The 25,416-nt window shown below is 37.3% G+C and overlaps 1 protein-coding gene across 9 annotated transcripts in view; it reads right to left on the bottom strand.

The window, feature by feature from the left end:
- si:dkey-237h12.3 (teneurin-3) overlaps window positions 1–25,416 on the bottom strand; it is a 305,241-nt gene that overhangs the window by 92,118 nt on the left and 187,707 nt on the right. For all 9 annotated transcript variants that reach the window (XM_041797163.1, XM_041797159.1, XM_041797167.1 and 6 more), the window contains 5 exons: window positions 22,437–22,650; window positions 18,127–18,228; window positions 12,369–12,563; window positions 11,092–11,292; window positions 139–324 (listed from right to left, as the gene is read on the bottom strand). In XM_041797163.1, coding sequence (XP_041653097.1) covers window positions 139–324; window positions 11,092–11,292; window positions 12,369–12,563; window positions 18,127–18,228; window positions 22,437–22,650 — 898 coding nt within the window. The remainder of the gene's footprint in view (window positions 1–138; window positions 325–11,091; window positions 11,293–12,368; window positions 12,564–18,126; window positions 18,229–22,436; window positions 22,651–25,416) is intronic.

Below are 25,416 nucleotides of genomic sequence, written 5' to 3'. Positions count from 1 at the left end.
GCACACAAAATCCTGACACTCACTCTCCAAAGTCACCCTTTTAAGCCTGTCCATAAAGAGATATTCTCTGCACTTTGTGGCCTTCTGTCAAGTGTGTGTAGGCGTACAGTCAGTGCTGCATGTGTCACCGTGGCTCACCGATGGTGCAGTGTTCACCCGTCCAGCCTTGGTGGCAGTCACACTTGCCCTCCCGGCAGACTCCGTGGTCGATGCAGCGTGGGTGACAGTCCCTCTGCTCACATTCTGGTCCTGTCCAGCCTTCCTCGCAGTGACACACACCGCTGATGCATGAGCCGTGGGGACCACAGTCCACCACACACACTTCTGTAGCAAAAAGAGAGAGCCATAGAGACATGTAGCTTCTGTTCTCTGAGAAGTTTTTTTTTTCCTTCACCGCTGAATTTTTGTATTCCATGGTGATGCGTCTGCCACGGGTGAAAAATGCTCTGATGTCTTCTGAGGAGTGTTTGCTCCGTCGGTTAAAGGGGGCCAAGAAGTCTAACTGTAAACACAACATGTTTTCTATGCTATTCCTAAAAATATGTTGAAGAAAATCATGATTTCGTAAGAGCATCTTTTAAAAAATGCTGAATATCTTATAATCCCTCTGAAGAGCCAAATTAAAAGCACACTTTAGAGGCATCAATTCTCATGGGAAAATATCAGGATTTTACAGCTTGCTCTTGGTTTATGAATCTCAATGTACTTTTGCCCGCAATCATTTTTTAATGTATATAAAGCAAGATGCATGGTAAACATAGCACATGTTGGTGCACTGCAACACTAAACCCCATCAAATTTTATTTGGCTGTCACTTGGCTGCCAAAACACACAATAAATGCACAAGAGGGAAAAAAAGAGGATAAATCCTTCTCTAAAAAGTACGTTATTAATCCTGATATATAGGTCTATAACTTTTATGGCTTCAGGCTATAATAAATTCACTTAAATCATCAGTGCTGGACATTTAATCTGTACTTCAAAGTGTCTATGATACACTGCAGTAACACTTTAAAGTCAGCTTTTGATTAAAGCAATGTAAATGTTGTGAAAGCATGCTTATTCATAATGGACCATGAGTATTTTCTACCATCCACTGTGCATTCTCAGCACTAGCACTCCCTGAAATGTCTAACTCCATCATCCCACCCTGGCTCTATAAGGCATTTCCAAGCAAAGTAGAGAAACACCTCTGAGCTCTGTTGTTTGCCTCTTGTTCAGAACTCCGCTCAGTAACAAAAAAACATTTACTAAACAGTAAACCAATGTTTTCCTGTCTTGGATGAATTCCCTATGATAAGGGAGAAAAGCCTTTAAAGCCTTTAAAAGGGACCTTCCTGGTTGGTGCTGCAAATGATCCCAGAAAGCTTTGTGATTAGTGTGCTGTGCGAACCAAGAAAGCTTTTTTAGCAGCTTTTCTACCTTATTATCTGAAATTTATCCATGAAAAAAAAAACATCTGCTCTATCCTCAACCTGTCTGACACAACCATAAAATCCAAATGTACCCAAATCAACCAGAAAAGAGCACTGCTTTTTAGGTCCTACGTTTCATTTCACAGCCAACGACCAACAATGTTCTACACAGAGCAAAAAATTAAATCTAATGAAGTATACTTACCTAACTTCTTGCCAAAATGTCTTTCTAACAGTATTTTAAAGTCACATAACACCAAACAAGTCCAGATAAAAGTTTTAAGACATAAAAGTGAAAGGAAGTCTGCAAAGCAAGATATCCTGGTTAGTGTCTTGAAATGAGATGTACAATCTGAAACAGATTGAACATTTGAGAGTAAGTAAAATTACATTCTCCATTATCAGCTTTTAACCCTCTGGTATCATTTCAATTTTCTAACAAAGCCATAAGGGACAAAAAAAAAAAGTCCACTTCTAAAAACATTCATACAAATGTGATATATAAAGGTATTTTTGACCAGCTTCTGTGGATGAAGTCTTTTTTATTAAATTCAGCTCTGATCAAGACAGCTCTGATCAAGACTATTGAATATTCTATTATTTTCAGGATTTTAACCCTTTTATTCCATTTTGATAAGATTATGCCTGTGATGTTTTATTGTGATATAATAAATAACAGTGTGGATTTTTTTTTTTCAAAATCACTGACACAGTATGTCAAACATGAGCTACAAAATTACATCTGATGCATTATTTGTTTCATGCAATGTCCAGTGTGAAATATGTTGACATTTTAACCATTCAAGACAAAGATGCCCACTTCAAACAACTTCTATGAAACATTAGTAATTTTTTTTTTTTTTTTTTTTTTTTACACTGTTTTTTTTTCTGAGTTTATAAAGTCAGAAATTTTGGCATTATAAACACAAAAATATCAAGTTCATCAAAATTTATGACCTTGTGAAGTAAAAAATTTACAAGAAGCCAAACTGAAAACAGTGGATAACTCTAGTTTACAGACACGCCTCATCAAAGTCCATATGATAATGAAAATGAAATGATTCTGGGCTAAAATCATGAGTACGTCCTTATTGCTCAGTCCCAGTAAGAAGTTTAATTTACTTATCTGGTCAGATTTTTTTCCATGGCTCTTTCCAACTACAATCTAAAAAAAGATTTGGTTCACATGTATGTAAAGCTTTTAGAGTACAAAAAAAAAGTTGTTTTTTTTTCCCCCTCATACATTTGTTACTATTTAAACTTCAACATTTTGAGTTTTTTATTCTCTAAAACAAATAGATCCTCTATTATTTTTATTTTTATTTTATTTTTTAGAGTGAAGAAAGATACAGAGGTATGCAGGGCTAAACAGCATGGCAAGTCTCTTCTTGACAGTTTTTGTCATTGTTTTGTTTGAATGCGCTGTGTGTTCCAAATATGAAACATCAGTAAGAAACATTGTGCTTTGCTATGTTTCCATTTTCTTCATCATGATAGACGGTATAATGATGATACCTGATTTAGTTCAGATGTCTTTTTTATGTAAAATTTACGCAGCAGAATATTCTAGATGATTTAATCAGCTTTCATAGAAATACAAAAGGTAAGGGAAATGATATGATAATAGGAAAAGCATTTTCTCCTCAGGCCTACGCAAGAACAAAGCAGGATTTTCTTGTCATTTTTTTGTGTCTGCAGCCACTTTAAGTCATCTTCATCAGAGACTCCTGTAATTTCATGGACCAATTTATGTCTCCATAAAGAGCAGACACCCTGCAATGAAACAAAACTTGTCATCAATCAAAGTGTCTAAAGTCAGAGCGAAAAGAACAGGAAAGCACTACAATTACTTTTTGCATCTTAAAACTTTTCCAAACAAGCCCTTCTTCAGGTTTTACATATTGTGGGAGCTCATTTGCTTTGCATAAGGCTTGGCAGACTGAGGTAAGGGGTTATGGATTTTAAGCAGGTTCTTATATCTGAACTCGGAGGGATGTTAGATCAGCATGCTTTCTTAGAGCATGGAGAATCAGAAAACAGCAGAGCAGCTGTTGCAGATCCTTGCAATCGTCAGAAAAGCACAAAAATCAAAAAGATGTAATCCACGGGTGGTAAGTTAGTCTGTCTGTACCAGGCAAAAACTAACACTCCACAAGCTGCTGCTGCTGCTCTTGTGAGAGAATAAGAAATGTTCATTTAGTGGAACCAAGAGCTGCCATCAAAGCTTTTTGAACACAAGAGCCATAAAGCTTTCCGCTGCGACAATAGCCGTCAGTGTGCTAGAGGAAAGTAGCTCAAGTATGTCCTCAAATTTAAGTGACTAGATGCTTCAGGAAATTTATACAGCCCTATAACAGAAAAGTTTGTGACTTTTTAAAAACTTGGTATTGCCTGCGGGGAAAGCAAATTAGCTGAGAGACATCATTCCGCTGTTGCAAATGTAACAAGTCATGGATTAAATATCTACTTATTTTGTTTGTGTATATTATTATTTATTTAAGCCACTCTACCCCCACTGCTTTACCCACAATCCCGTCTAGAGAGGATCCCTCTTAACTGTTTCCCCTTCTCTGAATAGAGTTTTTCTTCGATTGAGGGACCTTGGATGGTTCTGATTAAGTCGAGCCGACACTGCAGAATATTAAGCATGCCTCTGGAGGGGAGTCATTCGATTCCAAAGGGATCACTCCTTCCCATAGAATCTATGCAATCAATTTTTCATTAGTGCAAAAGTGTTTATCTGCCTTTAACATGCCCCTGACTCCAGCCGGATAGGGGTTGTGTGTGGTCGATCCATGCAACTGGCTTGTTAATTAAGGTTTATTTAATTGAAGAAGAATCGCAGCATTAATTAAGAAAGAATTCTCACTCTGGCCCAGGTGGGTAAGCCCACTCTCTAAATCTAGCCATGTCTGTTCTGTTATTGACAGGCTTGAGATGTCTTGCTGAGTGAGAAGACTGTGCCTTGAATTTTGAACGCTTGAACAGAATAACAAATTACTTCTCTTTAAAGACGGAAATCAAATGAGACATAAGAGAAGGACAAAAACACCCAAAACAATCATTCTTTCTTCTCTGGCACCGACAAAAGCAGCCCATGCTGCTTCAAAAAGTCTGCACATCCATCTATCACCCCATACGCACCAACCTGCTTCCTTATGATTTAATTTTCTATTGAATTTCAGCCAAAATAAATATATTCGACCATGTTTTTAACGGACAGAAACAAACAGCAACTTCTGCCTCTGCTTCTTCGCTTAATTGTTCGCCTCAGTGAGGCCATTGTATTTCTCTCCATATTTATTCTAAGGAGAAGAAACAGCACATAAATCACCTGAACCCCATGCACAGATAACAGATGGGAGGGGCCAGCCTTTGAACTAACATGTCACCTACCCGTGTCGAAAGGCAAACACGCTGAATATAAAGCTGCTAACAAATGAGGTGAGCAGATCCGCCTGGAGAAATAAGCTAAAGCTGCTATAGTATATCCAGGATCTTTATAGAAAGGATTCTGGAGAAGTTTACAAGTCTGATTAAAGAAATAAAAAAAAACAGGGTTTTATGTTTGATTCAAAAGGAACATATGCTTGGTAGCACAAGTTACATGTAGAGCCAAAGCTTTGTTGCAAACATATGTTCTGTTTCAAACAAACACATGCTTCAAGTGTTGATTACCAAATTTTAGGGTTGTGATCACACCCACAGTTTGATTTATTTAGTGCAAAACAAAATGAGGCAGTTGGGTTTTGTGTCTTCTGCTGCAAACTACCAAAAAGCAAGTAATTCAGAACTACTGAAGATTTTTAAAAATTCTGAATATTCATTTTCTTTTTATTAAGAGTCCCTGTGTGGAGGTTTAAGTTGGTTATGAAAGAGACTTCAATGTTGAAGCCTCTGTATGAGATATAAGGCAAACAAGATCATCAGCATAAAGATACATCCAAATGGGTATAATTGATATCTGAAACCCTTGCTAAGGGGGAACTTTGAAATTCAGTTTTTTTTTCTGTTGGACTATTCTAAAATCAACATAAGCTTCTGTTAATTTGCTAAAAACAGCATTACTTAAAATTCAAACTAATCATATGCTATGTTTTAAGCAGTGTTATCTTATATCATATAACACAAAAAGTAAGGGCATTTGTGTTTGGTAGCTCATTTATTTGTTAATACTGACAAACTACGCGTCTTGGTAATAAATCTCATAATGTTGGAAAACATGTTTATTTCCCATTTAAATGGTGCCACATTTGTAAGGAACATGCATTTGTGGGATGAGCAACAGAGCTGAGTATGTAGGTTGTGCCCTTGAAAAATTTGCCAAATCTTCTCTGCCAATGCCAAACAGCTTATTCTTCTGTTGCTATTGACTCTTGTTTTGAGCTGGTGTAGGTTGGTATCTCCCTCACAGGGAAAACGAGGCTTGTTGTCATTGGAGGCAATCAATGCATAGAGATATCGAGATGAGATTCTGCAACCAGCGGCAATCCCAGATCTCCACAGTCTTGGACCAAACTCTACCCTCCATGATGACAACACTTGCCCCAACATCAGAGACTACCTCCAGAATCTGCAAGTGGAGAGGATGGAATGGCCTGCAAGCAATCTAACCTCAACACCATTGAACACTTGTGGGATCAGCTTGAACGTCATGTCCATGCCAAAGTGACCAACACAACCACATTGACTGTCTTGTGACAAATGCTGGTTGTGGCTGTGTATGGGTCTTCCACACGCTACTGAGGCTCCTGTTTGTTGAATGAACTGATTATTAAATTGCCACTATATCTTGTTTTTTCAGACTTCAATCCAGTACACCAAAAAGCACCAAACAAGAGCCAATGGTAGAATAAGCTGTTTGGCATTGGCAGAGAAGATTTGGCAAATTTCTCATGGGTGCAACCCACATACTCAGCTCTGCTGCTCATCCCACAAATACATGTTCCTTACCAATATGGCACCATTTAAAAGAGAAATAAACAGGCTTTTCAACAGTATGAGAGTTTACTGCCAAAAAGTATTGTTACAACAAAGAAACAATCTATCAAACGCAAATGTCCTTACTTTATATGCTTCTGTGTTGAACTCTTAAAGAAAAGACGTCTGCCATACAAACTACTTTGACTTGTAATTTAAAACTTGAATTTTAAGTGCTACCTTAGAAAAAAAATCTGTAGTATAATTAAGGTTCAGACCAATTTGTGTTGGCTATGGCTCACTGGTAGCATTGGTTGACCCTCAATTGGAAGATTGGAAGTTTAATTCTAGGTTCCTGTAAGACACATGTTAATTTGTCCTTGGTAGAGATGCATTAATGTAAAATTCAAGGCCAATGCATGTAAACATGCAAGAATAAAAAGAATTCCTGATTGCACTATCTAGGTGTGCAAGTCCAACTTTAGAAATTCAATCTAGTATGATTTCAGGCAGACAAACATGTAAACATTAGGGTAACTATACCTGATTTCTGGGGAAAGTCCCTAGTTAGTACTGTCCCCACAAATGTCCCTGATTTTAACAGTCAGTTAAAAAGACCCATAAAGTAGATGCTGCAGCTCTGACTGTGGTTGCACCCATACTAAAGGAATCCTTATTACAGTAATGCGATGTGGTTACTCTGTTGTGACTGTGAAGTTTGTCTCTCACAGCTATTCATTTTACGGCTGCTTCCTGTTTCATTAATCTCACAGACTGTATAAAACTTCTCCCTACATATATGTACCTGATACACTGCCAAACATGTCAGAGAACGGGATAACACTAAACTCAGGTATATCCCATAATATTCATACTAAAATAAAATAAAATAAAACTTGCGATTCACCAGTTAAAAGTTTCCAGTGTGAAACTGCAGCTGCAGGAAATGCTCGGTTTTCATGAGCGGTAATTTGGCACAGAGCCAAGACAGCTCCTTGTAAAAAAAAAAAAAAAAAAAAAAAAAAAAAAAATCTCCACTACGTTAAACCAAGATGCTTCTTTAGTTTAACTTTGATCAGAATATTTCCATAACTTTTTTAATAGTCTCACTAACTTAGAAATTAACAGACAGACAAATGGCAGCAAAACAAAACTCCTTAGCGGAGGTTATAATAATGTCATCCTAGTGATGGGCTCCCCCTTCTCCCTTCAGCACAAGTTTTGCCAAATCACATGAAACTGTTGTGTCCCTATTTTGTATGTCATTATGACAGTATTTATTAGTTTCCGTCTGCTGTAATTTCACAGAATCTCTCCGTTTTTAGTTTCAGAAATCTGATAACCTAAAAATTCCTGCTTTCATTGGACTACCTGAAAGTAAACATACTGACTGGTGTTCTAATTTTCTGTTTTTCCGGAAGGGCATCCATTTTAATTGCAGTCTGTTTCAAAACACACTAGAAACTCCTCACAGGAGCTTTAAATGTATAGCTGATCCATGGACTTTTAAAATCTAACTTTTAAATCCAACTTTTCTGTTTGACATTCTGGAGAATAAAGCACCAAAACCCTGAGCTTAAATTGAGAAGCAGTCCAGACTGAGCTGTGCCTTTCTGTCTTTTCTTTGTTGTAATACTCTTTCCAGGCATGACTGACACAGCTATCAGATGTCAACATCTGTCTCCTTGTAGCCGTGAAAGCTTTTGTTTGGGGTATGTGGCCTGCAGTTGGTTCAGGTTACTTTTCTCCTATGTGGAGAAAAACCGAGACTTTCTGAGGAACTGTAGTGTGTTTGTGCAGAATAAAAACATCAAATGTTGTTTTTCTCACATGAATGTGAGAAACTGTTAATACATTTTGTATTAACAGTTCAAACTGGGCTTGTTTTGATCACATCCTGAGGATTTTTTAATGGTTTCCTTTTGAAAATACAGTGACTCCAATAATTTTGCCTCACCATACCAAAGTTGATATAGGGTTAATGTAAAGCACAGTTCATAAAACACAGCACTGACAGCACCACCAGTGGAGACAAATGGCTTATGAGCTGAAAAATTCCAGTCTGTTGGGCTTTCATTGATCATCTAAGTAGCAAATTCTGAATTTTCAATTAATCATTTTATTTCTTTCATGTGTTCCTATGAGACAAAGCTGAAATTTACTGATTTGCCTGTCAGTGTTGTTTATATTTTTCATAATTTGATTAATCCATTTAGGAAAAACAAATTTGTCCTCTGTTGTTTACTAAATGAAGTTCAAAAACAGAGATCACTAATTAGAAAAAAAAGGAAAAAGAAACTTTATACTTTTTAAAAAATACATTGGTGTTTTTAAATATTGAATTTTTGTATTCTCCTAAGATGAATAATTAATTACATCTTAAAAAGACACCCACATGTAGACATAATGTGCTGCATGAGATAAATTTTATATTTCAACCCACAGCCTGTTAATAATGGCTCATGCATCTGCTGTTGTGGACGCCTGGTGTCTGCAGTGTCTGTGCACAGCAAGAGGGAGTTTGTTTTGGAATAAATACAGAAATCATTTGTTGCCAATTACTTGTTAGAAAAACTCAAACTGTGTCCACATAAAAACAGACAAAGGGCTGGCAACACTGTTTGTAAGGCTTCATTTATACAGTTTGTATAAGACTGCACTAATGGCATCAATCAGCTTATTAATGACGGGTGTCAAAGACCATGGTGATTATCTTTGAGTGCATTAAAAAGTCCTTTGGTTCTTTTTAAGGTCAAAATAAGGATTGGAAAATGAGCAAAAAGAGCATTACTCACAAGTTTTCTAAAATGACTTGTTGGATAATTATAATAACACTTAAAAATGATCTTACTGATTACTCAACTAGATAAAAATGTTTAATAGTAGAATTTTCTATGTTTTCTACCTTTCTTACAAATCAAAGTTAATTCTTATGCATTTCGTTTGGGGACAAAATGAGCTACTCTAAGGGCTGGAAGCTAAAGGGGAGAGAAACAACGACGTTTTTAAATGTTCTGACATTTGGAAGACTAATGAAATGAAGTGGAGACATATTTGCAGTCTCATCAATGATGAAAATGGCCTTGTGTTACTTGGATTCTTATAAGGAGTGACCTTAATGAGAATTCATATAATTGACAATCCTTTCATAAGAGCCTCATTCAACTGACTTTCTCACAGTTGGACACCTGCTTATGAAACAAGGATCAATCTACTATGCAACAAAAGGGTAAAAAGGGTAAAAACAATACGATTAAATTAAATTATTGAATTCATTTAACTTATAATGTATCTCTGCAGTAATCATTTTTATTAGAACAGATGTTTTTAATACAGGAATGAGTTTATTTTTTTATATAATCTAAAATCTATCTAATCTAAAATGTTTCTAGTTTTTGAAAGTTTCCCTAAATATTAGACCACATTTCTAATCATTCAGTGTTTGTGCTGTGGACTTCCTTTGGTCTTTTAAATGTCCGTTCATGGTGATATGATCTTTTTCCTTTATTCATGTTTGGAACATTTCGGTTCAATTCAATTCAGTTTCCTTTAAATTTTAGCATCAAGGGATTAACCAAAAAGTTTAAAAGACTAAAATCCAAAAGCCATGTTAAGTGTTTTGTGATTTTAATGTTTATTTTGCAGTGCTTTTTTGCCTAGTTGATAATTAGTCTCTGCCAGCAAAAGCTGGCCAATCAGGTTTGACTCTGCTGTTGGAGCCTTGTGTTTTTCAACTTTTCTGGTAATGTTTGGCTTCCAATGTGTTTGGATTCTCATCACTTCTTCTTTAGCTTGAATATAAAGTTATATGTAAACTCTTTTAAAGTTGAAATGTAAGTAAAGTTGTTTCTGTTATCATAAAAACTCTATTAATAACTCTAAATTAAAAACTCTATATTTTTATTGTATCCTTGAATCATATGAAAAATTTTAGCATTAATTGTGATGCAATTAATTTCAGGCACTATAATCAGTTCCTGAATTTTTTTAATCACATGCTTTATTGACCCTTTAAGCACACTTTGGTCTAGCTACTGCCACTGCTTCTTAACGTCTCATTTTATAAAAAAAATACAAACAAAAAAACCCCACAGACAGCTCAGTGGACAAGTCAAAGTCATCTGTACCTTGTGTTATCAATTATCTACCTTTTTAATGTTCTCTTATCTATTTTTTTTCAATCCACTTTTTAATAACTGTTAGTTTAAAATAGAATAATGCGAAATAGAGGAAATTCAAAATGTGACAGAAAAAGTAAATTGTGCAAAAAAATTTGTGTAAGAAAAAGTAAATGTGATAAATTACAGAAATTTGGATATAAATCCACTTTTAAAAAGAAATACAATAATGAAGTTTATATAAAATGAAATTAAGGTCAGGTGAAATTAATGTTTTACATGTCTTTAAGTGTCTTCATATCATTTTTAGTTTCCGTACTGTTTCCCGTATGTAATTCTGTTTTATGTATTTATATGCACTTACCTTTCCCCTTCTCCATAACTCTTCAACCCCCAAACATTGTCTTCTAATGATCAAAAATAAAAATAGTTTTTGTTTTTGGTAAATAGTGAACTATGCCCTTTGCTATGTTAAACTGGCCTTTATGTTTCAACTAAGTTGTACGTTCTTGGTTTTTACCTAACGTTACATCTATATTGCTGTAAACCCACTGCATTTCTCTGTATTTTAAAAACTCAGTTAAAGGCAGTAATAAAATGGATTTTGATAATGAAAATGAAATGAAATGTATCCTGACCTATGGAGCAGTCTGCCCCAGTCCAGTTGGCCTCGCACACACAGGTCCCCGAGTCGGTGTTGAAGGTGCCATGACTGGAGCACTGCTCCGGACAAGTGCTTTTCAGGATCTCACAGCTGATTCCTCCCCAGCCTGGGTTGCAGTGGCACTCACCATGATGACAGGCTCCATGACCTGAGCACGTCGGGTCCACACAGTCCACTGAGGAACACACAGGCGTGTTAGTTTAGCAATTCCAGACAGAAAATCTAACCTACTTTTATTAATCACAGGACAGTTTCCCTCTGTACCAGTGAAAAGCATTTGTGCTCAAAGTACTCCAATTCCAGATGACAACTGGTGAACGGCAGCTGAAATTGTGGCTATTTAGTGGTGGCTGGTGGCAATTTCCCCCCGTGTTTAACTAGCTCCTCTATGTTATATTACAGGGTACTTTCAATGCACTGACAGCATAATTACACTCCATTATTAGCACCAGGAACGGAGCACAATTAGTGTCTAGACAGATATAATCAATTACTATTAACAATTTGCAGATCAACTAGCTGATGTAGGTTAATAATTGGCAATTATGACCAACACAATCAACCCATTACTAACAAGGGATAATTTGCAGCAATGTTATTGTGTTTCCTCTTGAGGTGATTAGACTGTGCATTTTATATCTACTTGGACACAGATATTGATCATTTACCTGAGCGGATTAATCAGTCTAAGCTCTAAAATACAAGCTTGCTACACAAACTCCTTTCTTTCTGCTCGTATTGCTTTATTTTAAAGAAAACCCCAATGTGGCCTTTAAAATAACTCAATATCCTTTTACAAGTAAGGTCACTCACTCAACTCTGAGGTGATAATTGTCTTTTGAATGCATGCATAGCAATCAATAAAGTTAGCTGCATTGAATAGGAGGGGAGAAAAAAAGGCTGACAAGAAGAAGGAAGAAAAAGTGTTTTCAATAAATGGAGGAGCAGATGCCATCGACTGATCAATTTTAACAGGTGTCTTCAACTGTGGAGCTCCCCAAGAGGTGACTGCATCATCGGGCACTGCACAATCTGTTCCAGCATGTAGCCTCATGTGGTCCAAACACTAAGAGGGAGTTAATTTATACACACCCTATCAATATCAACATCCAAAGCATTACCCGCTCAGTGGAGTTGAAAACTCTGATTGTTTCACCAATGGACTGTGTCGATCCCCCCAGTGATTCACACATAAATGCTGCATCTCAAAGCCTCCAATCCAACGGGAAGAAGCCCTATTTTTCCATTTACCTTGCTCACAGTTGGCTCCTTTATGGCCCGTGTTGCACACACAATTTCCTGCCACACACAGTCCATGTCCGCCACACTGAGGATCGATACACTGCGAGGCGGGAACGTCACATTCGGTGCCTTTCCAGCCACTGTAGCACTGACAGCGTCCCCTGGTGTACTGGCCGTTACCGCTGCAGAGAACTGGGCAGGCAGCTGTGGAAAATACAACAGTTTAAAGAGTTCACTCCTGAGTTCAGTACATGTCATTCATGTATTGATAACAGTATTTATCTTTTGCCTTTCATATAATGTTTACAATGTCTTTTGACAGACAGAAGAAATAGCAGAATACAGCCACTTAATAACAGAGACCTGAACAATAAGGACAAACAAAGTAATGTACAGCAAAGAAGAGAAAAAAAACAACCAAGCCACAAAACACAAAAGAAAATACAAGGACAAGTCAAGAGGAGCCTGGTTAGGAATATAGAGGAATCTAATGTCTGGCTCTCTTCACAGTGCATTAATCTGCCTTTCAGTACCCTTATAGCTCAACATGCATCGCTACTGTAAGGCTGTGACGACACACTCAACTCACTATATGTATCAAAATATTAGGACCAAAGAGCAATTTCATCAAGATTCTTTTAAACAGTTTCCAATGGCTGCACAAACACATGAGATGGAAATCAATTATTGTGAATTATTCATTTAAATTCTCTGACATTCTACAATAAAAATATTTCTTTCATATCGGTGATCATTTTTAATTCTCAAGTTGTGTAGATACAAACATGAGAATGCACAGTTTTACTTCAGTAAAATAAGACAAAAAGGACACTCTTGTACTGTGTTGAAGCATGTTTTAGGCCAAAAGTCCATTTTATTTGATCACTTTGAGCACACCATACTGGAACAATATCTCTCCTTGGCCGTTGCATGAAGAAGCTTTAAGCAAATGAGGGATTATGAGAAATATTTTTCAATAGTAAGTTTATCATAGATAGCTAAAAAAAAAAAAGTTTTACAAGATATCCCCTCTAGAATATCATGTAGGTTGAAATGTTGCCTGGTGTAATTATAACATAACCCACTGGGAGCTGAACCTTTTGCAGATGTTTATTCTTTTTTCTTCAGTCTATGACTTTCTTGTCCTGCACCTGTATGCATTATGCCTGGGTTGCTTGTACTACTCTCTTTTACCTCTTACAGTAAGTTCATCAGCCTCAAGAGATACCAGTTCAGTCAGCTGTGCCCCTTGAAGGAGAGACCAGCCAGATTACTGTCACAAAAGCTAAGCTATTCATTGCTGCAGACTAGGAATGGGCGATATCTTATTAATACCATGAAAAAACTTTGCACAATGAGAGAACGGCATTCACCAATAATAACGATAAACTATGGTTGATGAGGTATGTGTCAGCAACCGTCGCGCACACGTTATCAACTGCGACACATTTGTAACTCAAATGCAGAAGCATAACAAACATGGCAGAAGGCGGAGTTGAAACAGAGGAGGAGCTTGTTGTTAAAGAGGAGCTACCTCCATTATATGGAAATGGTTTGGTTGAGGAAATCAGACGTGGAGCAGACAACGGTAATTTGCACAGTGTGCGACCCCCTATTCTTCAGTTTCACAGCCGCGCAAATAACGCACGGCCCCACCGTTTACACGAGGAAATGATGGAGCGCTTTGCCTAATATTTAGAAAGATATGAGTAATAAACTTGCATCTCATGTAGATTTTCCATAAAGTAAGCATAACATATTTACATTGACAACAACATACAGTGTACATAATATGATGGATAACATGATGCATGTTTCTTTTTATAAGCGTTTTGGGTTCTGTCTTTTAGGTGCGTAGGTGTCTATCTATAGTACACACCTCACAGACAGCAGACAGACAGACAGAAGTGTATGATGGAGGAACAGATAAACATTAAAGCACCACACTGTATGCACTATATCTGAAAATGTGACTATTACTTCCACATTTAAAGTACTATAGGCTTCTGTGTAATTATACATCATGGACTTAATCAAACTTAGGCTGGCCACACACTACAGAATTTTAAGCCCGATTTGGGGCAAGATTTGCCTCCCCCGGCGATTGTGGGGGCGTAACCCGAGGGGAGCCTTGTCGCAAACGACTATTTGTCTGAGTAGTCTGCACGTGTGTGGTGTCAACATGATTATTTCACTGATCCAAATCACGTCGTAGCCTCCAAAATCCTGAATCGTAAATATCAAACATGTTTGATATTTATGATTCAGTCCACTGATGGAGTACCCACACAAACCAATTAGAGTGAGCAGACCGGTAGCGTCACAGTCAGATCATACGTACTTTCACCGCTCACAACCATGAACACAACTTTAACTTAATTTCAGCCATGACTTCATCCTGAGTCCTTCCCTTGATTTATGATTTTGCTTCACCTGTAAAACATGACAAGACAGCCTGTTTTGGAGAGACAGCAAGACGCTATCGACAGACATCCATGGTTTTTTTTTTTTTTTCTGAAGTCACGTGATCACGCGAGGCCGTAGGCAGGTCGGCAGGTGTGTGTGGTCTCCAGTGATCTGACAGTCTGGCTGAGTCATGTAGTGTGTGCGTTCAGAGGATTAAAGATGAAAAATCTTTGGAAATCGTCCTGAAGTCTGTGGTCTCCCACGGTTAAAAAATCGTTCCAGATTAAAAAAACATGTGTAGTGTGGCTGGCCTTAGTGAAAATAATTTATCAAATATACTTATTTTTATTTTCATTAATTTATCAACAAGAGTTTCAGCTTGGACTTGCAGTAAGTGACTTATCTCTGTAAAAACAAACATGGTGGAGCCTGGCAGCTCTGATCCACTGAAGGAACCTCTGGACATAAAAGAGGATATCAGACTGCATTTTGGATTTAAACATGACAAAGACAGAGGCAAACTGGACAAAAGAGGCCATATCCAGGATGGGCCACATGGAGGTAAAATAGTGACGTAAATATTTATAGTTTAGGGTCAATTTTTTTTAAAACCCTGATATTTTTAATAATGTGCCAAGTTGGAACATTCTTTGTACTATTTCCAACTAAATTTCTCTTTGAAACTCTTAAATGTAGAAGCAACATAGGTTTTTTTACTAAAATATATTTATTTATATATTTATATGAATATAGATGTATATATATATATATATATATATATATTTATATGTAGCTGGATTAATTAAACAGCCCATCTGATACATTTTACCTGGCCGAAAAGGTAGTGTTGAATGGTGCTATTTTTTATCGTGACTTATACCGTTTTTACAATAAATACAACAAAATATTGTGATAATTTTTTTTGTCCATATCGCTCATGCCTACTGCAGAGTGGCCTGATTGTACTAGTGTTGGGTGATAATACGGTAATACCATATCCCTGTGTATTTAAAATTAGCCAGACTGTGCTACAATTACCATCAAGAAAGAAGATGAGTGCATGTTTACAATATGTGTTTTAAGATTGTGTGCATGTTTCCAGCAGTAGCATAACTGCCTGTGTGTGAAGATTCAATAAAAGCAAAGAACAAACTCATGTTAATGACTTCAGTTCAGGCTAATTCATTAAACAATGAACTTGAAATAAAAAGGACTTGCTGTTTATTTGCACATGATTCCCTATCATCACAGGATGGCATCACACTACAGCACCAAGCTATAGTCTACTCTGAAGTCCAACTGTAAAATAGCATCACCATTCACCATGGGTCACTAATGTGACCCATGGTGAATTAGTGAGTTTACAAAAACTTAAGCACTTCATTCTGAGGGTGAATCAGTGATGAAAAATTACTGGAAGTTTATTTTTATTATCCATACGAGCTGGATACTGCAGCGGCAACATAAAGGTTTAAACTTGTGTTAACCACTTTTAACGGATATGTAGAAGAAGTTAATCAGTACTTGTTGGTTATTTTGGGTTTTAAAGCAGTCTGTAACTTTTTATGTTTCCTGAAGAGGTTGGTGGCTGAGTGGAACGTGACACTGTTGCACAATTTTAAAATAAATAATACGTATGACCGATCTTCATCTGTTTATAATCACACAAAATGTTACTTCACTTTCCTAGATCCTGTCTAAAATTATTTTTAAAAATAATTTCCACATAACCTCTGAGAGAGGGAGAGGACAGAGAGATGTTTTGTGCCATTTTGCAGAGAGGGAAAAAGAGACAAATTTGATCAACTGTCCTAATGCAACTCTGTTTACTTGTGAAACGGTAAAATCATAACCTGATACACCAGATGGATTTGTTTCACACATCCATCTGGGAAAGCTTCAATAGGAAACGTTTGAGAAAAGGCATGGGATTTGATAAAATCTTGGAGTGTGATTGGATGAACGTGTCTGTCACACCTCTACAGGCCAATCAGAGCAACAAAACACGTGACGTAACTGCTATCGAGCTGCGTGTGCTCAGCCACTGAGGAATAACACGAAACATGGCGACTATAGACATGTAAGAACTCGACTTTTGTCGTTTTTGAAAAGAAAACAACTCACTGCTGTTCTTTGTTCTTCTTTTAACAAAGAAATGTTGTCAAGTTCTGATAAAACTGGTGCTTTAGCAGCATCCATGCTAATCTCTCCCTCCATAACTGCACCAGCTCTTGCTGCTACTTGTTTACGTCACGACTCTGCTGCGCCTAAAAGTACTGCCCCTCATTGCTGATTGCTCCTGTCACTTTCTAACCGGGCCCAAACGGTTCAGATGGAAGCTTTGCAAGATGGATTTGCCAGTGAAAAACAAGGAAACGGGCGTATCCATCTGCTTTGCAAGGTAAGTAAAATCAATGTTGCAACTAAATTATAAATCAATTCCAGCACCCCTGTGATAAACGTCCTTTTTTTCTAATCGTATTTTATTACGTTTTCCTGAGACTCAAAGCATTTCGTAAAAGGACTGAATGAAACAGAGTACAGTTTTGCGCTCTGCTCATTGTGCTTGCGAATGCACATTTATTAGTGATGGATCCTACCTGCTTCTTGCATAATTTGACTTTGAAGCACATGGCAGTAATGCTTTATACTGTTAGGTTACTAAAAACTGGATACTGTCCAATCCTAGTTTGTACTATGTAATATAAACAACAACCAAACTTAAATACAATATCTGTGTAAGTGCACACTACAAAGGGAAAATTCTTAGCTCCCTTACTTTTCTATCAGAAAGCCACTTTGTGAGGCACTACTCTACAGCTGTAACGCCTATGCGTTCTTCTGCCAGCAGTGCACTTTATGCATAGCATAGCTTCCATGCCAGCACTCTGGCAGGTTTCTCAATAAAGGTGTCAAGCAGACTGACATCTCCTGTGGCTAATAGCCTTACTATTGACAAGTACATCACACAACCCTGCTTCAAAAAGATGGCAATATCCCTTTAAACCCAGTGGTTCATTGTAATGTCAAGTGATAGAGAGATAAAGCAAAAATTTAGTGAAAGTTTTAGAATGACTTGATTTCATATACCTAGATTTTTACACGTTTCATTCATCAGACTTTGGCCTTCACTCAAATACAACTGAGAACAAAAAGACTACTTCCTATTCTTTCCACACCATAAACAAAAATCTGTTAACCTTTATTGAGTTGGGGTGGCAGCAGAAATCTCCAAAAGCCAGACAAATAAACCTAGGACGATCTGCAAAGCTGGATTCCACAAGAGATTGAAGGATGTTTTTTAATTTGTGTCTTAAATCGTGTTCTGAATGAACAGAATTAATGTGAGCTGTAGATTTACCTCTGGAACAGTACGGTCCGATGAATCCTGGGAAGCAGTGACAGGATCCCGCCACACACTCTCCATTCCCGTAGCAGTTGTGTGTGCACTCCATGACGGAGTCTGTGGGTACAGCAGCAGAGAGCAGTTACGACTATTAATAACCCAGACTGTCATATTAGAGCAAATCTGGCATTTCTCCTCAATATAACATTTGACAATCGTACAGTTAAGGAAATACTACCAGACAACCCAGATACTAACTTATCTTTTTTTTTCTCGCTGCATGAGTCTGGGCTTTTCTAAGCATCCCTTATCTGCAGCGCTGGTATCAGGCATGGCATACATTTACAGCTATTTGTCCATGTCCCACTAAGGTCTAAGCCTCCATAACATGTGTACTGCAGCCTAACCCTTCCTGTATAAGCCATGTTAAGCAAAAGCCACACAGGCATTTTAAATTAGACCAAATAATTCTATTTCCTTGACACATTTTCCTTTTCTCCTGACTCCCCCACCCTTGAATGACTGATCATGCCCACACAAGCCATGCAATCTCCTGAGTGTTTACAGCTCAAATCCTCTCTGAGTTGAAGTTAATCTGACACATCCTGCAGACAGATCTCGTGTTCATTCAACAGACCAGCGCTCATAAAGGGCACCCCCAGAAGACCAGGACCCCTCATTTTGATGGGCATTAAGAGGGCAAATCTTTTCTTTTTTTTCTTTTTTTTTTTTTATCATTCTGAGCCTGTATTGGATGTCCAGTGAGTCTGTGTCAGATCCAAGCAATTTTGACCCCCACTAGTCAATACCTTCGTACTTGTAGGGCGGATCGATACATGTTCCCGAAGGAAATAGAGAAAGAAAATAGTTAACTCATCTTGAGTGTTTTCCAACCTCAAAAGCCACAAGGAAATTTCACAGACTTCAGAACACTGAAGAGGTTGTTAGGATGGAGGGATCAATGCTGTGTATGGCCTCATGTTACAAAGCAGAGCAAATGAAAACATAGATCTCACTGCTACAGCTGGTTCAAAGTAAATTGATATAAACCCATTTAGACCTCTTTGATAACTATTCCTGTACTCAAATTTGAGAAAACAGAGTATCATTGTAGGACTGTTAGATTATGGCAAAAAATTTAATCATGATTATTATTATCACAGAGATCCCAAATATCTACACCATTCGGTACCTGGATTGTAATTAAATATATTCCTTGTGTTGCCTTGAGAGGCAGCAGCAACAAATTCTGCATGTGATTTGCTTTATGCCGGGCCCAACAAAAGTGGCTTCATACATCTAAGGTTACTTGTCAACCACCAGCTGCCTTTTTGAATATTCTTCAGCTCTCTCGCTTTTCAAACTAACTGGAATACATGCTGTGGTCCTCTTCTCCTCACTCAAATCAAAGTGAGAGCTGTTTTGATGGGACATGCAGAGCACATGCTATATTGTAAAGGAAGAGGGAGTGTGCTTAATTTCCCCTATGACAAAACCCATTGACTGAAAAAGGCATGCAGCACGACAATAATTTAATCTAAAAGCATAAAAAGTAATTGCAATCCAAACTCCCTTAATTACCTTGCAATACCATTTTCATATAAGTGTTTTTCTGCAATTAAACTCAAAATGTTGATTAACAGACAACTTGGAAAGGTTGCAAATGGCTAAAGCTACCAATATAAGGGAACTTTAATATACACTGGTTGTGTACTATTTTCCTGACTAGAACACCTGCAAAATTGACTTTATGCAATCATTTTGTATTACAAAGCTCACAAAGACTTATTTTTTATTTGGTGTTTCGTTCTATCAAAACTGAGAAATGGCATACTGTAAAACTTTAAATAGCAGCCCTGGCTATTATTTACTCCAGCCGATGAAATGACCCTTCCATCATTTGGTACAGGCTTCAAAACAAGACAGGCCTTGTATTACTTCAAACATAACTCATGCACAGAAATGACTGCAAAGACCTTAAACCCCTCTAAGACTGACACCATGTCATATGGCAAAAAGAGACGCATTTGATTTATAGTTAAATAACTTTTGAACAACAATTGTAGCCACTACCTTTTTCCTCTTTCATAGCCCTCGGTTTTGCAGTTCTAATACCATTACCTGTTTTCTGGCAAGCCTGGAACTTGGGTAACTTTACGGGGGTTTTTAAACATCTGAAATATTTCTATTCACTTTTTCAATAATTTCAGCTTGTAGCTTTAGCCTAAGCTACCATATCAATTTCCCACAATGCATTGTGATGGGTTGTGACAACCAATGGCAGGCTGTTCCATCGTCACATCATGCTTTGCCAAAAGCGCATGTGTATACACTCAGAAACTGGAGGAGAGGGCCTGGACAGCCAAAATAGAGAAAGACACAGAGAGGCTGTGATGTGTCCTCTCTGTAACTGAAGGCAGGAACAGAATTGAATAAAAACTCATAAGAAGCCAATTCCAAAACGTGCAAGGACTTTTATGTTGCAAATATGTGAATATTTTGAAGACTTTTTTTGTCACAGAATGATTATTGTTTTCACTTCTTGGTGCCAAAGAGATGTGGGGAAAAAGTTTGTGTGCAAAAAGTCTCAGTCATCCTGTTAACTGTGTGTAAAACATCAAAATCTTTGAGTTTTAACTTCTGTGTAGTTTTTTCTTTTGTCTTTCTAGTATCATAACTCTTTAAAATGTAAGTGACATTAGTGCAGCATACCATATTCAAAAAGCCCAGGATGTCCTGCATAAAAGGATGTTTAGAACTTGACTGTGCACCACGGGGTTGATATTTTACAGGCTTTTAAGACAAAACCTAGAGGCAAGACAAAACCTAGAGCCAAAGGTGCAAAGGTGCTTCTATTAAATACTGACTTAAAAGGGAAAACATTTACACAGTCACTTATTTGACCTTAAATATTTTCATTCAAGCCCTGCAACTGACTGGCGACCAGTCCAGGGTGTCCCCCGCCTGTTGCCCAGTGACAGCTGGGATAGGCTCTTGTATATTATTACTAATGTGTTTAAATTCAGCACTATTAAAAAGGCACACTCAATTCCTTATGAACCCAACCATCCGTCAACAAGAGGTTTTGCTGCTTCCATCTGGCTGCAGATACATTCTGTCAAACTTTGGGACAAACACAATAAAAACTCTTTTATCCTGACTTCCATTAGCCTTTAAAACAGCACAATGTGCTAGTTTTTATATGAATTTATGGCCCTTTGCTTTACTTCAGTGTGCTTTTTTATTTTCATCTATTTAATTTTATTTAACCAGGAAAATCTCATTGAGATCAATAATCTCATTTACAGGAGTTTCCTGGCCAAGACAGGCAGCAGCACAATTAACAGAGTTACAGGCATGAAATATAACAGTTATTACACCTTTTTTTCATTTTCATTTGAGTGATGTTTATGTGACACTGCCGGCAACAAAGCAAGCTGCTCCTCAGGGAAAGTAAAGATATCCTTGATTCATGGTGTAGAGGTACATATGTGCAATTCATTGCTCCAGTGGGAGGACTGCTGCACAAAAAAACTTAATTAGATTTGATTTACAATGATACCTACCTACCTACCTACATACCTACCCACCTGCTCACCTACCCACCCACCTACCTACCTACCTACCTACCTCAATCATGATTCTATATGGTAAAGATTTTACTTTATATTTCAATCTTGTTTTATTTTGTTTACAAGCATTTTAGAGACAGATTTTGTTACCTTCAGAGGGTTTATTTAGTATGTTTTACCATTTTATAACCAGGTCCACCGAATTTAACTAAGCAACCTAAAATTCAAGCATAGCTGCTAAAAACACACCATTACAGGCAGCTGTGGAAATGGAGCATTACTTGCTTGTCACTTCTTTAAATCCTAAAAAAACTCAGAGCTGTTTTTTTTTTTTTTTTTGCTGTTTCAAATTAGAGGATACTGCAGTAGCCATGATACCTTCTTGGCGGTAGTAAAGCTGCTTGTTGTGTTGGTGATTTTTTTAGGGGCTGCAAAGAAAAAATGATTTCCAGTGAAAACTTTTCATCTCATAAAATAAGGTATCAGATATGTGCATTGACTAAAGAACCTCCCCAATGGCAAATACTTGCATTTTAAGTGGTAAGGAAAGCATTTCCATTACTGGTGTTGATATGAGCAAAACTTGAGATTTAAGTTTCAAAAGTTCAGCTTGTTTGTGTGATAGTAAAAAACTCCAACAACCTAACAGTTTGTTTCTGCAGGCGCAGCTGTTTAAGTAAATTAAAATCTCCAAACATGTCATTACACATCATTCCAATCACTCTCATCAGCAGCAGATGCGTGTCCTCGTACCCTGGATGATGGTGTTGTAGGACACCGCCTCCGCACTACGTCCATCATTATAGAATGCCAGGTGCCATACACCCAAATCCAGGTACTGGATGAATCCGGCCTGATGGACTGTGACCGAGTGATCCAGGCGGGCTCTTGTCTCACTCGGCTCACTCTGAGTGCGATGCTCTTTGGCGATGAGGCGGCTGCCATCCAGTAATTCCACAAAATCATACTGTAAAAAAAACACAAACAGAGCAGATTCAAAGAGGTGCAGATATCTGCTATTTTAATGCTATTTTAATGAAACCAGGCAGTAGAGAGGAGAGGGTTCAAAGAGTTTATTTTTCATGTATTTGATGCTTTGTATGCAGCTCCTTTGGTGGTTTTCTCAAACACTCTGAGAGCAACTCCTCAAAGTCATAATGGCACACAAAAGCAGTGTAGGTCTGTGTGCACAACAAATATTGCAGTTTAATAAATGTTGATTTTTCAGTGACAGTTATTTGGAGTTGATAGATGTTGTGTGCAGAGTTGTTTGTATACTGATTGAGGCGATACGGCTCTGGGGCAAATACTCAAAAATATTCCAAAAATACAAATTGTTATCTGTGATGGGAATGGACTTAAAGGGAGTCTGCCGATGTTATTTCAATAATCAGGTAGATCAACATTGATCATGTGCTCTCTGGGTGCAGACACTTAAAATTCAGAGATGTGCACTGACAGTGGAGCTGTGTATGTATGTGATGCTACCTCCAACTATTTTTAAAATCTTATCCCACTACATCAGTGGTGTTGACTAGTAATCAGTCTAGGTTATAGCCTGCCTCTTATTTATATTTATATATATATATATATATATATATATATATATATATATATATATATATATATATATATATATAATGCTTAGCAAATTTATTAGACCACCCTAACCCTAACCAAAGTAAAGTTTATGCCACAGCTGCCATAAATTAACAGCATTGGTAATTACCAAAATAATTTTTTATGTTTCTGTAATGGTTAATACACCAATATGTAGAAGCTCTTCAACCAAAATGATATATTTAATGCTGAAATATAATTATTATAGTTATCCACAAATTTTTAAATTTACTGATTTACAAAAAAACTGAAAAATAGTAAAGCACATTATTATTTCTTGATCAATATGTCAAATTATAGCTATTTACTTGCATTCCTGAACATATATATATATATTTATTTATATATATTTATTTATAGATAGACAGACAGACAGACAGACAGACAGATAGATACAATTTCATGTTCCTTTATCTCGCACTTATCTCTTATGAAGGAACCATTTCATGAGTGATTCCTGTTAATTACCCAGACTGCTGCTGCCCCTCACAGTCTAGTCTGTCCTGCTTTAGACTAATTTGCCTGCTAAAATTACATTTTTATAACACACTGAATGTGTTTTTACGCTGTTCATAATATGATGATCTTTTTCTACAGTGTTGCGATTGCCACAGCAAAGCATCTGTCAACCCCAGTTAGTCAGTCTAGTCCACTGACCACCCCACAAAAACTTCACAAAGAGCTTCACAAAAGAAAACAATTCTATAATTACCACTGCAGCACTTGGGATGCAGGTTGAAACCCTGTTCTGTAAGGACCTGGCTCTATTTTACCTGAAAATGAAAAACATGCAGCTACTATGGTACAGCATTCAAGGCTCAAGGGTTCTGTGGTGTTATGTTATTGTATATTATAACTGGTGTAAAAACTTCCATCCATTCTTGCATGGTGGAACAGGAGCTGCACATCAGCATTAGGCATCAAAACAAAAGGTGTTACTTTTAACTGTCTTGAAGAAAAAAATGAGAATAGGATGCAGTTAAAAATGTAGTGTTATTTTGTCTTTTTAGAATCAATAGTGGTATCAAGAAGGATTCAGATCAATAAAGAGTTTCAATGAAAATTAACAATCCCCCTTTCAAATCTAGGACAGCAGTAACTTCAGCAAGTTTGGCAACCTGAGCTGGAACATCCAACAAGAACAAAGCTCTCATAGATTAAGCCTCTTAAAGTGCACCAGATTGATGCATTTAACTTAAAAATCTACACATTTTTCTCCTTGGGGAGCATGCCAACCCCCTGGTAAGTTCAGTGTCCCCCAACCATAGTCTGATAAAACCCTCTGGGAAACACTGGGTCTGTGCTTAGAAAGAGCAAAGCTATTTACAAAGGAATTTTAGAGCAGAAAGAGCTGTAACAGTGAATATGGCTGCATGCCAACTTGAATGTGATGCTAATAAGGCACTAGTTTTTCTCACAGAGCAGCTAGTGCCTATTTCAGTATACTGTCGTATTGGGTAGAATAGGACACAAGATGACATTCAATGTTCACTGCATACAGTTCCTTGAAAAAGTTTTCACCCCTTGGATGTTTTACCCTTTAACTGGTTTTATAAATTAATCATGGCCCATATGATGTGGCTTTAAAAAAAATTACAAAATATATGAAACTGATTTCTACAAAGTAATGTCAATTAACTTAAAAAATGTATGGTAAAGTGTCTCCATAAATATTCACCCCCTTTAAAGTGACTGACCTAACTCAGCCTAATTCAACAGAGTCTCACAATTACTGAATGGGGATCATTTAAGTGCAGTGAATGTGTCTCGATTGATTTTAGTGTAAAGACACCTGCGTCGGGAAGATCAAAGCACTGGTTAATCAGTATTCCTGGCTACCATTACAGCATGATGACGAAAGAACACTCCTAGCCACTCAAGAAAAAGATTATTAAACAGTTTAAGTCAGGGGATGGATACCAAAAAAATTCCAATGGTCTGAACATCTCCCCGAGTTCAGTTAAATCATCTGTGAAGATATTACAGAACTATGTCATATGTGTAAATCTGTCTAAATCAAGCAGTCCTCACAAACTAAGTGACTGTGCAAGAGGGAGACTAGTGAGAGAGGCCACCTAGGACTGCTCTGAAGGAGTGAGAAGCTTAAGCAGCT

This window comes from Cheilinus undulatus, linkage group 10 (genome assembly GCF_018320785.1).
Source record: "Cheilinus undulatus linkage group 10, ASM1832078v1, whole genome shotgun sequence".
Lineage (NCBI taxonomy): Eukaryota > Metazoa > Chordata > Actinopteri > Labriformes > Labridae > Cheilinus > Cheilinus undulatus.
Note: the sequence above shows the minus strand (reverse complement) of the source record. Positions and strands in the feature narration are given on the sequence as shown.